Source organism: Hydra viridissima, unplaced genomic scaffold (genome assembly GCF_058129835.1).
Source record: "Hydra viridissima isolate aposymbiotic clone 2 unplaced genomic scaffold, HvirCarnegie_v1 scaffold_1, whole genome shotgun sequence".
Lineage (NCBI taxonomy): Eukaryota > Metazoa > Cnidaria > Hydrozoa > Anthoathecata > Hydridae > Hydra > Hydra viridissima.
Genome location: NW_028324300.1, coordinates 37,320,709 through 37,337,345, shown reverse-complemented (window position 1 = coordinate 37,337,345; position 16,637 = coordinate 37,320,709). Strand labels below are relative to the sequence as shown.

The following is a 16,637-nucleotide window of genomic DNA, read 5'->3' as shown; positions in this document are numbered from 1 at the left end:
AGTGGTATTATAAACAAAATAAGAAAAAAATTTTTTTTTTTTAAAAAAAAAAAAATTTAAGATACTTTTTCATGAGATATATATATATATATACAACTGTTTAAAAAAAAAAAAAAACAGCAAAAATTTAGAGTCAGGGCGCATTGTAGTATTTTATATGCGCACTTCGAACTTTCATACATGCACCAACTCGTCTAGGCATAGATTCAACTTGTCCGATGCATAATTCTCTTGGAAATTCTTTCCGAAGCTTTTCCAAAGCCTGCTGTAGTTGTGCAACATTGGTTATGTTTTCTTTGACCAATCTCTTATCTATCCAAGCCCAAATGTTCTCGATGGGATTGAGATCTGGAGAATGAGCTGGCTAAGGCATGACTGTACTGTTTTTCCGATCAAGCCACTCTTTAACCCTTTCATGCGCTGGGTTGTTTTATAACAACAAATTAAACTAAGCTTCCCCAATTCAAATTGGTGCATTCTAACCGATTGAAAACAATATTATTTTAAAAATGAGAGTTGAAAAAGACTGTAGAAAAAGTCTACTTTAACATTTTATAGTACCGCTGTCATTTTGTAGATGATTTTTTATGGGTTATGTTAGTTATGGAAAAATAATTGGTGCATGAAAGGGTTAACCAAGATTACAGTGTAAGCCGTTGCACCATCGTGCTGAACAATCCATTGGTATTGTCTTCCGTAAAAAGCTCTGGCTGTTGGTAAAAGTCTACTTTCAAGGGTCTCTTTTTAGTTGTACTGGTTAATTCTGCCGTTAAAAATGTTCTATGACCCTGTCCCTTTATGGGACTTCTCCCATAAAGGGACAGGGTCTTATATCCCCATATTCTGACTGATCCTGCTCCGCTTTTTATCCTTGGTACACAAAAACGCTCATTGAACTTTTTACCAGCCAGCCTCATGATGATTAATCTTGACTTGCGAATTATCATCTCAAAATGGATTCGTCGCCAAAGATGACTTTGGCCCAGTTTTCTACAGACCAGTAAATTCTTTCTCTACACCACTTTAATCTTTGATTAATTTTTGATTAGCGAGATGGCAATCTAAGACTTTCTTATTTAGGAATCTTTGTACAGTCCATCTACTTACACTAACGTTACCAGGCGTATTTGTGAACCTTTCAGCAAGTTCACGGTAAGAAATTTTTGGGTCTTGTCTAACCTTTCGATAGAGATAACTTTGGTCTCTTAAAGTTAGCTTTAAAGACCTACCAAGCCTTGGTAAATCTTTGACATCATTGTGCTCGTGGTTTTTCAACGTTGTTTGTACACATTTAAGGGAAATACTGCACATTCGAGAAATTTCTCGTTGGCTTTTTGTTCTATCTTTTAGCAGACCTACATTTTGTCATCGTATGTTGTCTGAAACAGCTTTTCTGCCCATTCTTGTCTTTTTACTTTACCAAATAATTACTAAGGCGAATAACTCAAGACATAAAAATGATAACTTAATTTTATTTTCGCAAGAACGCTTATATCGTTCGAAAGAAATCAACCACCAAATTTTACACCGTTCGGATTACATTTCGTTGAGATATTTCAACTTAAGTCGTTAAATTTTAACTGACTCTATATTTTTTCTACATTAGAAGTACAGGTATGTTCTAATTGAATTAATATTTACTCAAGATTGGTAAATCTAACGATTTCGAGTTTTATACCATTCGATAGAGAATCAGTTGATTAACACATTTAATACGCTTTTAATCGTATTAATTAGTTGGTTTCAAAGAAAGTTTTGAAAAAAACAAAAATTTCGCATAAAAAAGTAGTGACTCTATATTTATACAACCCACTGTATGAACAGCAATCGCTCCAATTTTATATGTAGGCTTGTAAACGTTTTCATCATTATAATTTTCCGATATTTCTCACCCCTTTTAATCCAATGTCATTAATCTTTCAATCGGAAAAAAACGATTTTTACTACTTTTTTAGACTTTCTTCTCAGCTGTCGGTCACTTTGTGCGATGTGCTTTTACACTTGCAAAATGTACATTGGTCTTTATTTATTGGTCAAAATGTAGATTGGCAAAAAAGCTGTCCGGAATTTCGTTTTGCGTACTTCATTGCTCTGAAATAAGGCTTTATGCCTCTCTTCGTTTCGTCTATTCTAAAATAGCTTAATCAGTTTCTTACAGTTATCGTAATATGCCATGATCAGATCCCACATGGGATTTAGCTGAGCTCAATTTCAATCAATTTTATCGATATTCCCAAACTTTTTCTGATATTTCTGTCATATTAGGTTCTTTATATTATAGCTTCAAATTATGCTTTATTAACAAATAATATTTAATCTTACTTTGAGAAGTTCAACCACGGAGATCTTGATTTGGGTACTAGCTTAACATGCAGATTCTCATAATCAGTATCTCCGTTATCAATTTCCATTAATGATTGTCAAAACTGTTTCTTTTCCAAAAAATCACTTGTTCACTTTTCCAAAAAATCACATGTTCGTTAGGTTACTTTTTTTTTTTTTTTTATCAATTCTTTTATTTATTTTTGTTTGTTTATTTTTGTTTGTTTATTTTTGTTTGTTTATTTTTTTTAAAGTCGATTGTTTAAAACTTATTTGTAAAATCTTTTTTTGAAGTTTTTCTATTTATTTTAATAAAGTTCTTAATAAGAATATATTTAAATTTGATAATGCAAACCAACCCAGCTAACTGTTTACCTTTCAGTAGCAACCAGGTCACTTCACTTGAGTGCAACCAATTATGCAAAACACACATAGTTTTATGCACAATTACTTATGAATGCATGGGTATCGAATAAAAAACCAGGTTATAACGCGCATTTGCAATGCGCTGCGAAAATTACCTCGATTCAGCTAAATACTACATTACATTGCAAAAAAGTAGCAGAGATTGTTTTTTTTTCTTAGTTAGGAAAGAAATTTCTGGACTTTAAAAGCATTTTCTAATAAATGGTATTAACAAAGAAGAAATGCTTGCTTAATGATGTGAGCAAGAAGAACACAGAGGAGATTTTATAAAGAAAAAGCTCTGTTTTAATTTATGAAACTTACACCCGCCTATAGTATGACATTTATAAATTTCTTTCTTGCAGCGTCAATGTTGCAAGCAGTTAGAAGTACAGTGTTACCTGCTTATTTATGGCCGCTGGCGTATATTTATAACGAAACTGTTCCTGTAACGCCTCTTATGGCGGTTCATGGCGGTGTAACTCAAGGTAAAGATCAATCTCTAGACTTTGATGGAAAGACTGGTTGGATTGACGCAGGAGATTTTTCAGGTAACAGAATACACTCTTACTACCAAACACTAATTTTCTTCGACAGCCTTTCTTACTATAACTATAACTATACTACAATTATTTCTTATACTTCTTACTATAACTATTTCTTAACTTTGCAAAACAAGTGGCAAAAGCGTTAAATTTCTCTCAGTAAAATCCCCTTGATGAATGGATTATTCCTAAAATAAAAAGCGAGAGTAATGACTTCTTGATACGAAACCAAACCTTTCCGAATAAATAATACCGCAAGCGTTTGACATTATCCGTACATAACGTAACTACTTGAAATATTGGTAGAATTTTTAAATCTTATTAGTATTATACAAATGCTCACCTAGAAAATAAGATTTGTTGAAGGGTTCTTTCAGTTTTTACACGTTTGTAAACGAGGGTCAAGTCTCGGTTCCTAATGTACACAAGGTTCCTAAAATACACATTTTGAGCTCAGACGGCTTGTAAGTGCAAGTACATTAAGATAAATAAGTTCTCGCCGCCTTCTATCTTTGTATCTTCCATCTTAAGAGTTGTATAGAAAACGCGTTAGGAAAAATAAGAAAAGCTCAACTATCTAGTTATAAAAGCGAACTTTCAAAAAATATTGAATTTTAAAAAATGATAAATGTCCCATCTTTTATTTGGCTATTTAAATACGTCAATCTTGTTAGATGATGGTTTGGCGCATGTTTTACGACGGTGTCTTGTTAATCGTGAGAACTATAAAATTAATAGGCGTTTGACTCCAAAAACTCCATGTTGCGAATAGGAAAGACGCACGTGGTATTTTTACTACATACTGTATATGTCAACGCTGCAGTGAAGTATTTTGCCGTGAAGTATTTTTGCTATATTTTTAAATAACGATTAATAAAAGGTGTTAACTTCAACATCAGCATTTAAAAAAGAATTTTTTCTGAAATTTATCAAAATGGAACTTTAGCATAAACATGCAAAAGCTGAATTGTATTGAGGCAAACCCCCTAAAATCAAGCAAAAACACATTTTCTCATTTAATTTCTGTGTTAACAGTTTTTAATATGTTTTTTTATGTAAGGCTGGTTTTGAGTTGTGATGCAAATTTAAAAAAAAAATGGTAAAGAGATTTTTTCATTGAGAAACTAAATTGATGGTACGTGACATTTGTGAATCAGATTAAATGTAGATTGAAGAATAATTTTGGTACAGAGGTTGAACCGAAAATTCACTGAAATTTTTTTCTTTTACTTTTTTTAGAATTCCTTGATAAAAGCGATTTTTTTTTTTTCGTTTTTTATCATTTAATTAAAAAAAAATTAAGGTAAAAAATGAGTTGCCTTCAATGCAGATCAGTCGATAAATTTGTATGCTACTTAAGAAAAATAAATTTATCGAATAATACTATTACGCAATATTTTCCAAGGTTGAAACATAACTAAAGAATATGAAAGTAAATTTTTTAATGAACCTTTATAACTTAATATTTCTAAGTATGTAAAATTTCTTCAGTTCGATTTACTTCAAAAGACTAATATAAACGCGTAATTCAATTACAACCAATTCTAAACACTCAAGTGTTGTTAAATAATACTGCTGCTGTACAATATTTACAAATCTATTTAACATATAATAATAGTTTAACGTTTAAAAAGATAATGAATCAAGATGATCTTGTTTTATCAGAAGTTCACCTCTGCAAAAGTAAAAATAAAGTCACAGATGAAAACTATATTACTCGTTTTTGTATCAAATGCTTGAAAAGTAAAGAGCTAGAAGCTTTGTTACCTTCTTCAAATGAATATGCATTAGAATATGACTGTGATGGAGATATAAACATTAATAGAGCTGAGTTAAATGATATTATAGCACTAACCATCACTCATTGCAACAGTACTAATTTAAAAGATGTTGGCAAACAAGTCTGGGCAGCATCTCTGCTGATGGCAGACTTCATTATTTACAGTAATGTCTTTAAGGATTGTTATTGCATCGAGCTTGGTGCTGGAGTTGGAATTTGCTCTATCCTTGCCTCTTTTAAAGCTTCTCATGTATTTTCTACTGATAAAGATGGGGAAATATTGAGTCTAGCAAAAGAAAACTATACAACAAATTCCTTTATTAGACCTATATTTAATGCTTCCAAAGAAGAAAGAGAAAACTTTGTTGAAAATGTTTCTTTCAGAAAGTTAAATTGGTTTAATGTTAACCATTCATCTGATAAAAAAAGTGTAAATCTATTTACTTCAAATTTAAATTCTCAGGACAACCATAGTGAGTTGTCCTGGACAGATAATGACAATTGGATGATTGAAAAGACAAATGTAATTATAGCTGCAGATTGCATATATGATGAAGTTCTCACTGAGAAAATATTTCATGTGATATTTGCACTCTCAGACCTCTCAAATGCAAGTCCTGTTGTAGTGTTCATGTCTGTTGAAAAAAGACTAAATTTTACTCTGGACAAATTGGAAATTTCTGCTCCTTCTTATGAACATTTTAATGATACTTTACAGAGTTTAAGTAACTCAATTAACATTCATGTTGCAAATGTCCCACTTGACTTTCCAATTTATATCGATTATGAAAGATCAAAATATCTTGAGTTATGGAGAATCGATATATTCAAATAAATTTCTTAAAACACATGTCTGTTTTCATTATTTTATATTAAATTTAAGTTGTAAATGTTAATATTCTTAAATGTGTTTGTAATTTTTAAAATTTCATTCGCTTACCCCATCAGAATAATTCATTGTTGCATACATAAACATTTTGTTTACATTATGTTAATATTATTAGTTAATAGTCAGTTTAATTATTAATAATCTCTATTTAAACTAGCTACTAATTGATAGTATTAACATAATGATATAATATTATAATATTAACATAATTAACATAATTAAAATAATTAATTATATTAATAATATTAACATAATTAACATAATAAATCTTTGACATGGAAATTCTTTATATCTTAACAAAACTGCAACTTTTTTTTTTTTTTTATCTTCATGTTAAAGTCTTAAACAAGACATCCCTTGACTTGTTTGTTTACAATAATCGTTTTCTGAAATGATATCAGCTGCTGTGGGACTATAAATTTGGAGTTAAGTTTGATTCTCTGAACTACTATTATCTACAATGATTAAGCAAGCACCATGTTTTTTACATGCTTGATAAATTTTTGGCTGCTTGCTTTTGAAATCTAATATTGTTTACTGTCTTGCAATTTTCTGCCCTCTTAACTCAATCCCTATAGTTTTTATTAAATGCATCAACTAATCACTTTGAAGTAGTGAGAACTGTCTTCTAGGTGTAAGAATTGCACATCTGTATTAACTATATAAATTGTAAGCAAAGATTGTTTAAGTCATCAGACAATAAATAAGACATTTAAACTTGTTTACTTTACATGTTCTATTGTATAGAACATGTTTAAAGTATAGAATTAAAGTATTGTATAGAACTAGTAAGTAAACACTATACAACCTTTATTTGCAACCCCTAAATGTTTAATCTTTAAGAATTTACACAATGTATAAATATAAAGACTTAAATCACCTTGGTAATAGGTGGGTACACATATAAAAGTATTAGTAAGCTGACTATTCAGAAATGTTTAATGTTTTATCATTATGTTTTATTATTAAGAAAACTGTAGTTATTTTTTTTTAGGTCAGTGCATCGCACAACCATCTTTGTGCAAAGATGGTTTGTCATTAGGTCTTCGAGTAAAGTTGAGCCCTTTTCAAAATTCTGATAAAGCTTTTATTTTTGATAGTGGTGGCCATCTTGGAAATGGTGTTTCATTTTATGTAAAAAATAAACTAATGTTTTTTGAAGTTGGTTCATCAAAAAAGCTATGGCAGGTTAATATTTTTATGTTATTCCTAAAATAATTTCTCTGAGCTACTAAGTAATTTACTATAACTTTCAATCTAAATGTTATAACTTTATAGCATTTACAAATTTTACAAGTAAAATTTATAAGTATAAGCGGTATTAATGCAAATTATGATTTTGCACTTAAAATTTTTTTAGATTAATACACAAATTTATGTTATTTTTGCAAACCATAATCAACTTTTATTGTCTGGAATTGTTTAACTTAAATGGCAAATAAGTTATGAAAATAGATCTAAAACATAAAATTTGAAAATGATTTATCTATATATGATTGACATTTTTTTCAGTTCAAATCTGAACAGTAAGGTTGTTTTCTAATTACTTTAAATACTTTATTGTGTTTCATTTTAAAGTTAAATATTCCACTTGAAACAAAAAGATGGCACTTCATCCTTCTTACCTGGTCTTCAGTTTTTGGCTTAAAGTTATTTATGGATGGTCCTCTTGTTGCAAATACCAGAGAAAGTCAATCATCTGTGACTACCATAGATGTAGGAAGCCATATTACAATAGGCAAAGCAAACCATGATTTTGAAGTAACCGTAGGACAATTTTCTATAGAAATGGTGGCAATTTTTAACAAATTTGTTCCAGAGGGAAAAGTTATGTTATCGTATTCTTACAGCCGTGAGTTTTATTAACATTAAGTTACATTGTGAATAAAATCATTTATTTTATTGCTTTATCATTTTAAAACATTTATTGTTATTTTGTTTTTTAGCTCCTAACCAACCAGAAGGCAATATTAGGTATGTAAATGCAAGGTTTATTAACCAAGGACATCAATTTATTCATATCTTTCCTGATCGTGGTGCTAAAAAGAATTCAGGGTATTTAATTGCACCAAAAACATCTACTTTGTTAGAGTTTGTTTTACGTGAAGGACCTTTACCCTATGGAATGGATTTCATGGTCAAACAAAATGATACAGGTTCTGTGATTCAGATGAATGGAAAAGATTGGATTCATGTTGGAGCATCTGATGATTCACAAGTTTTAGTGGAAATTAATATTGGCGATGGTTCGATTTGTTTATTTATTTTTTTCATTCTTCAAGGTTGAAGCAAATTATCAAGTTTTGCAAGAATGAGTGAATAATATACTCTTGCAATCTTGACATCAAGTAACACATGATAAATGAAGATTTTTTTTTTAGATGTTATCTATAATCTGGTTTACTCAACACAAGGGATCTTGCCAGATTATGACTTAAAAAACTCCAGCAGAACAAAAAAGCTGAGTTTAAATAGCACACTTGTTCATGGCATATCTGCAAGCTCATTTGCCCCAGATAAAAGTGCTTCAGTGGAGTCTTTGGAGCACAAGTATCTGTCTGCAACTTTAGCTGATCAAAGCAATACAAATAAACAAGAAAATGTTCCTCTTGTTAATGAATTTACCAAGGAAGTGTTTACCTTAACACCAAATACCTTGACAAGTCCATCAAGTAATATTTTTCTAAACAGTTCTGAGACACAACTAAATTCTACTTTTGTAAATGAGAAGTCACGGAATTTTACCCAAAATCAGAGCAAAACTTTTGATGATTTAACTCTTCATTTAGATCAGCACGCAGAAAATGAAACCAAAATAAATAATGAAATCAAAAATGAAACTTTTAGCTCACTTACTAGTTTAGATTCAAACACTACTATTTTTAATAATAATTGGCATGTGGAATCAACTGAAAATCTTTCAATTCCATTTAATAGCAATATCACAGGATGCAAGACATGTAAACCAGATGAAATCACTATTTCTACTGAACAAGCAACAAATATTGAAAATATGCTAGATGGCTTAAAGATCTTAAGTGCAATTAAAGGTTCCATAAATGTATCTTCAAGCAATGTAACAAACTTATTTGATGATAAGATTGATTGCAGCGAGTTTTCTATCACAGACGGGCTAAAGAAATGCAAAGAAATCAACGATCTGAGAAGTAATTTTACAACAGTTAACACAACAGAAATCATAACTACAACAGTAACATCACCAACCACAACACTAACTACAACATCTGCAACAGCACCAACTACTACTAAAACAATAACAAACGTACCAACAACAACAATACTAACCACATCTGCAACACCAACTACAACCACACCAACTGCAGCAACCACTATAACAACATCTACAACCACAACAACTTCAACTACACCAACCACAACCACATCAACAACAATTACTACTTCATCAATACCTACTACAACAGTATCTACAACATTAACTCAGCAAGAAATAACATACCCACCTTGGCAAACAACCACACCTTTCCCACCACCTACTAAAACTACACCATTTTACAATGTGTGGTGGACACCTCCACATCAGCTACCTTTATATAAAGATTCTCATTGGACTTTTAAAATTGTGGATACACCAAAACCTCCTAATGCTGGATGCTTTAAATATGGAGATTTAGAGCTATGTTCATCAACACCTCCTCCTCAAACTACAAAATCATCAACAACAACTATCATTACAACTGCTCCTGTAACTACTAAAGTTTTCACTCCAACTACAAAATTTCATCGAAGGACAACTAAGTCTTTGCCTGTTATAATTCCCCAAACTGAGCCGATAACTCGTCCACCACCTCTTGTTACAAAGTACATTACTAATACTTCACCAGCTGTTAAAGTCACTAATACCACAACAAAAAAGCCAACAAAATCAGCAGTTAAGTTTCTTAGTAATAACTGCATATGTAGACCAGTTACAGCTTTCATTTTACCATGCTGCTTACAACTAGTAAGAGCAGGTGCATATTTACCAGTCTCAGGTGCTGCAAATGTTAAGCCTGGAAATCAGTTACCATCAGGTAAACCTTGTTTTTACCCTAACTGTGTAGAACAGGTCTATGGTCAAGCGGGAACAATTTTGTTATCTCCAAATGTTAATGGCCAATATGATGTGATGCAAAGTCCTGTTGTATCATTCAACAATGCTGAGGGCCTGAAACTTGCAACAGCAATAAATTACAAACAGCAGCAAAATTTACTGTCGACTTACTATAAGCAACAACAAAAGCAGAGATTGATATCATTACAGCAACAAAAGTATTTTGCATCACTCCCAAAACCACAGTTGCAGTATAATGAAGCTAGTTTACTTAAAAAACAGCCTAAAGTATTACCGCAGCAGCAGAAAGCTCAGTCCAGTTTTTATCAGTCTGGTTTTTTTCAAAATAGCAATCTCCCTAATTATTTTCAATACAATATGCCAGTTCCACAAAGTACAGCACTGACTGCTCCACAAAATCTTTACTCTTCATTGAATTCAAAATTTCAGACACAAACTTTTTTAAAGCCTGAATTGAATCAAGCTTACTTTTATAATCAACCAATTACAAACAATCAAAACAGTTTATACAATCAAAAATTTCTTAGTAATCTACAAACTTTCAATGGGTACCCACTAAATCCAGTGAATACATTTGGAGATATTGGTAGTCCCCAAGTAGTCAATTGGAAAAATCAATATTTAAAAACACGCTCAAAAATGGTTGAACAAAATGACACTCCATTTAAGCATGAAAAACTTTTTGATGATGTATCAACAGAAAATAAGTACACCAAGTTAACGCCAAACAAACTATGGAGAAATTCTATGATCATTACTATTGGTGAAGTACTGCCTAACGTAACAGCACCACAGATGGAACAAGGTTTACCCTTTTTATTTCTATTTTTAAAATAGTGGATTTTTGTTTCTAACTTTTTTGCTTGTGGCAGATAGTTTTCTCTTTTTCACAATTCTACATTTTTTCAGAAATGGAAGACTTCTTTTTTAAATATTGTTTAGAATTTTTTAAAAATAACTAATGCATAATTTGGAATTTATGTTATAATTTTACATGAGATCAACTTATGAAGTATTTTATCTTAAACTTTAGTTTTTTTACAATTTTTGAGAAAAATCTTAAAAAAATTTAACTTCTTTTTTTTTCTAATCAGACAAGTTTGAAAATGAAAATCATTTACCTATTGCTGGCACAGCAGAGACATTTTCAGGTCATTCGGGGAAGACCATATTGTTTACAGATATTGTAGGTAACACAATTACTTCAGCACCACAACTTGAAGTATTTGGAACTGTGAAAAAATGGCAAGGAGGATTAAAGTTTGATGGCAAGACATCTTGGATTAATGCAACTAAAATTGATGGTAAACTATTTATAGTCATTTACTTTGGTCATGGATTATGTAGTATGCTAGAAAAACTATATTTCTAAGGGAATTTTTGTTCATCTATTTATATTTTTAAATTAAAATGTTTGATTAACTTTTTTAATCATTATTATTATCTTTTGATTTGCCTTTTAAGCACCATTTCTTTATGATCCTTCATTGTCCAAGGAGTATGGGTTTGCAATTGGTTTAAAATTGATGTTTGATTCCAGCATCAAACATTACAAGCATCCAAAGTATATTTTAGATGCTGGTGGTGTCGATGGGAGAGGTCTAACATTGTTTATTGAAAATGGCACATTGTTTAGTATTTTGACTATGTCATCTCAAACATGGGAGGTAAATTTTTTTTGCTACCTAAAAAATTAGTTGTTTTAAATTGTTACAATTAAAGAAACAGAATAGAAAACAAAAATTAGTGCACAAGCAAAAGTATGTAACTCATTACAAACAACTTGGATTTTAACCCTTTGATGCTCCAATTAATTTCCCATAACTAACATAACCCATAAAAAATCATCTACAAAATGTCAGTGGTACTATGAAATGTTAAAGTAGACTTTTTCTACAGCCCTTTTCAACTTTACTTTAAAAAATAATATTGTTTTCAATCGGTTAGAATGCACTATTTGCATTGGGGAAACTTAGTTTAATTTGTTGTTATAAAACAACCTAGTGCATGAAAGGATTAAGATGATCATGAAATAAAGAAGTATGAATTCAATTTTAAAAATTTCTTTCACATGAATGAAAAAGTTTAATATCCTGATAATTTTGAAACTTTCAATGTAAGTTTTATCAAATTCCAAAGAAAAAGGTTCTACTTAAACTCAAAAAATCGTATTAGAATATCCAAATATTAAAATGATAACTTTAGGATCAACAGCACTTGTGAATTCCATGATCTATTATGACCCAATTCTTAAGTATTATATGTACCATAAAAAATCTTTAAATTTTTCTGTTTTAATTTACTATTTTTCTTATTTTTTTTACTTATTTTTACTTTTCTTTAAGGCAAGTTCGAATCTTACAATTGATGAATGGATCTACTTGTCTGTTGCTTGGAAACCTGTAGATGGTCTTTTTATTTATATCAATGGTCTAAAAGTTGGTGAATCGCTGTCACCAACTTTAACCAATGCAATATATACTACTTCTTCCAATATTATCCTTGGCGCTAACATCAAGCATGATGGAGAGTCTTTTCTTTTAATGTACCTATCATCTATTGATATAATGAATGTTTATGTTGACAACAAGCAACTGATAGAGTATGCAGCACCTGTTTTGAAGGATAGTTTTGTAATAACATTTTCTACCCTTAATGCTGGTGCCTTAACAAATCATCCAAGAATTAAAGTGGTGGGAACAGTTACTGAAAATCGTGGTGTCTTAGTATTTGATGGAATGCAAACATATTTGTATGATACAGGAGAATTTAATGGTTAGAAAATTTCTACTGTTATGTTTGCTGTAACTAAATATAATGATGATGATGATAAAGATGACGATGGTGAAGATGACGATGGTGAAGATGACGATGGTAAAGATGACAATGGTGAAGATGACGATGGTGAAGATGACAATGACAATGATGACAATGACAATGACAATGATGATGATCATCATGATCATGATCATGATCATCATCATCATAGCAACAATGATGATAAAAATGATGGTGACAGTGATGGCTGTTTTCTTTAATGACTCTACTTTGTTTTTTTCTTTGATGTTTATAAAAAGTTTCTTTTTCAGATACCTTTGTTATGATTCCAAGTTTGAGTCCTGCTGGCCTCACTTTTGTTGTAAAATTTAAATACGACCGTTCAGCAATGAAAGAGAGTGGTGAGAAATTTATAATTGATTCTGGTGGATGGTTAGGTCATGGAGTTTCTCTGTTTGTTCTTGGTGGTGAGCTAACAGCAGTTGTTAGCAGCAAAGGCCGTGTGTGGGTGGTAGGCCGATGAAAATTTACTTTTTAAAAAATTTTTTTCTAATTTAATAAATGCATGAAAATATTTTTGAAAATTAATTTTTTTTTATTGAAAAAGATATTGTTAACTTTCTCACATCGTAAAATTTTCTTAAACAGTAAAAAATATTTAGGCACAAACCACAGATGTGTTTACCTCCTGGTGCCTGGTTTTAGTAACATGGCGTGAGGACATGGGAATATATATGTACTTAAATGGTGCTCTTGTTGCAAAAGAGAAATTAAGTCGTTTTCTTATCAGTGAACTTAGGTCTCTGCAAGAGTTTACAGTTGGCTGCAGTGTGAATAGAGGTTTGGTTTTTTTTTACAAGTAATGAATATTTTCAGTAGCTACATGTGTAAACATTTTTGCAAATGGTTTCTTTATTTTACAAGAAATGTCTTGATTAGAAATGTCTATTTTGTATTTTTTATATTATTTTGTATTTTTTATATTATTTAGCTATTGTATTTTTGTTGTACTTGTCATTTAGGTGATACAAGTTATGGAAAATTTCAGATTGCAATGGTGTCACTATTTCCCACTTACACTTCAATTGATGAACTTATGAAAATCTCTCCACCTTTGGTTCTGCATCCAACATTTGATTGGTTTTTGTTGCTAATACAAAATAATAGAACCCTAACTTCTCCTTCTTTGAGAGTTTTTGGTGATGTTAAATCAACAGAGAATGGTTTAACATTTGATGGAGAAAGTGGATGGGTAGAAACAGATTTATTAGAAGGTCTCTCTTTAAACAAATTTAGTAGTTTTTTTTCACTACTGTTTCATTTTATATTTAAAGTGATTTTTTGAAAATTCATGATAATCTACTCATTGTCCATCAAAATAAGCAGCAAAAAACCAGAGCTGTTTTTTTTTTAGACTTCTCAGAAGAAAAAGCAGAAATAATCTGTGAGCACTTCCAAAAAGATATCAGTTGCCCCTCTGACCAAATCATAAAAGTAGTTTATGCTAATTATGGAAGAACATCAGATATACCTTGCCAAGGAAGGCGCAAGTATATCATTACAAATTGCAAATCTGTTGGAACACTATCAAAAGCAAAGGGGATGTGCGATGGAAAAAATGAGTGCACTATGAAGGCATTAAATATGGTATGGGGAAACACTTGTCCTGGCATTGTAAAATATCTTGATATTCGCTATCAATGCATAGGGAAACTTCATCAAAATTCAAGCGAACTTCAATTGGGAGGTAAGATTCATTCCTTTTTAATATAAAACAATTATTACCAGTTGTACTTTAATACTATATATTTTTTTCAAATTAATAAGAATGTGAAATGAGTGTTATAGATGGTTTTTAAGACCAATTTTATACTTTATATTTTAGCTCATTTTATTACTAATCCAACATTAGCCAGAAGTGGTCTAACAATAGCAGTTAAAATTAGGTTGAGCAAGACCTCTGACTACTACACGTCGCCACATTTTATTCTTGATTCAGGTGGTTACCATGGGAAGGGGGTTTCGTTATATGTTATGAATAAAAGAATATTTTGTACTTTATCTACAAACAGTTCCACCTGGGAAGTATGAATTTAATGTTTTCCTTTCTAATAGTTAAAAAAATGTTTGGATATGCAATAAATAGGTAGTAAACGCTGTATTAAATTGAACATTGCCTTTTTTTTTTCTTTTTTTTTGGATAGGTTAACACTTCTGTAGAAAGTGAAGATTGGCTTTATGTTTTGGTAACATGGCGAAAAGACCAAGGCGTTGTTCTTTATATAAATGGAATTATTAGAGCAGTCTCTACTAAACCGTCTGTAAACAATAATAGTCACATGGCAGCAGCGACAACTTTTATTCTCGGGAAATCTGTTTTTAATCATCCGAATTCCTTTACTAAGTTCCAAGTAACGACTTTTACGGTCTTGAAGACGTATACTTCTAGAAGTGAAAGTTTTCGTTTGTTTTCTTATTACATCGGCAGATCCATTGCCAACAGTTATGAAGGTTTTTGTAAGTTTTTAATCTTTGTTGTTCCACTTGAAAACCCACTGACAATTCTTTTTATGAACGTTTTTTCAACTTATATTGACTGCCTATATTTTTGTTAACGAGCCCTCTCGTTCATTAATCGCTAAAATTTCTCGTTCATTAATCGCTAAAATTTCTCGTTCATTAATCGCTAAAATTTCTCGTTCATTAATCGCTCTTATTTGTTAACGACTCTTGTTACCTGCGTTATTTTTTTTTTTCAATGGAATGTTTTAGCTTCGTCATTAAATCCAGACACAGTAATTGTATGTGAATATCAAAGTAGTACAATATTGTGCCCTAGTGATCAGTTCATCGAGATATTATTCGCAAACTATGGTCGCACGTCTCAGCGACCATGTTCTTGGGGAACTCACCGTGAAACTAATTGCTCTTTAGCAAATTCTATAGATATTGCGCGAAAAGAATGCAACGGTAAAAATTCTTGCGAGCTTGTTGCAAAGAACTCTATGTGGAAAGTTAATCCGTGTCCTGGCATTATAAAATATGTCGAAGTGAAATATATTTGCGATGGTGCAGGCCCGCGAGGTATTTCTGTTGCTTCGTTTACATGTTAAGCTTTTTCATTTAAATAACGTCATGTGACGTGTAGTCTGATGATAAAAAATTGTCGATGCATCAACAAAAAAACTCTCGATAATGTAGATTTTTTTTTCCCTTTTAAGGTGCTGTGAGTTCACAATATGTTGGCAGCGAAGACCCTAACTCTCTGGTGATTCCCTAACTCCAAGTTTAATATTTCTGATAATGAAATACACTGATCTTTAGACGCTCTGTCTTAAAAAGCAAGACAGAATTACAGTCTTTGGGACCTAGAAATTTCAAGAACCTAACGAAAGTGCTTTTCTAACTAACATTTACTTAACTCAGAATAATTCGAACATTTATTAAATATCAAGTTTTTAATTTGTGTTATTTGGTTAAGTTAACGTTATGAAGCTCTTTGTTTTTATATATATATATATTAATGTTTAATATTAATATTTGTATTGAAATTAACAAACAAAATGTTAATAGTGATTTTATGAAAAAAATTTACAGGTGTTGTTTTTTAATCACTTATTTTTCATATTATCGGTACCGGCGCTACTAACACAGTGTGCAAGACCCTCCTCCCCCATTTTTTAAAAAACAAACATCTAAACCTGTACTATACCCTGAAAAGTCAGCATAAACAAACAGCGGTTTGTTAATTTAATTATGTTAAAAAAGGTTTTGTCACTAGCAAGAAAATTCACAAGATTCACTGTATTTAGCTGTCTTTGCTGC

The 16,637-nt window shown here is 31.0% G+C and overlaps 2 protein-coding genes across 4 annotated transcripts; both read left to right on the top strand.

The window, feature by feature from the left end:
* The first annotated feature begins 2,804 nt into the window (after window positions 1–2,804).
* LOC145192194 (uncharacterized) lies at window positions 2,805–16,260 on the top strand. 3 transcript variants are annotated; one of them, XM_090095385.1, is made up of 16 exons: window positions 2,805–3,278; window positions 6,936–7,129; window positions 7,520–7,793; window positions 7,888–8,187; window positions 8,323–10,839; window positions 11,129–11,338; window positions 11,499–11,701; window positions 12,380–12,809; window positions 13,124–13,323; window positions 13,475–13,652; window positions 13,835–14,086; window positions 14,227–14,559; window positions 14,698–14,897; window positions 15,017–15,329; window positions 15,585–15,896; window positions 16,034–16,260. In XM_090095385.1, exons 1-16 carry the CDS (start codon window positions 3,041–3,043, stop codon window positions 16,090–16,092), a joined length of 6,213 nt encoding a protein of 2,070 aa, XP_089951511.1. In that variant the 5' UTR covers window positions 2,805–3,040; the 3' UTR covers window positions 16,093–16,260. The 3 variants fall into 3 exon arrangements, with proteins under 3 accessions (XP_089951511.1, XP_089951526.1, XP_089951518.1); XM_090095400.1 differs by lacking the exon at window positions 2,805–3,278 and adding an exon at window positions 4,314–4,371; XM_090095392.1 differs by lacking the exon at window positions 2,805–3,278 and adding an exon at window positions 4,314–4,407.
* Window positions 4,495–5,898, top strand: LOC149894819 (methyltransferase-like protein 22). Its single transcript, XM_090095412.1, has one exon. It carries the CDS (start codon window positions 4,910–4,912, stop codon window positions 5,885–5,887), a length of 978 nt encoding a protein of 325 aa, XP_089951538.1. The 5' UTR covers window positions 4,495–4,909; the 3' UTR covers window positions 5,888–5,898.
* Window positions 16,261–16,637: the final 377 nt, after the last annotated feature.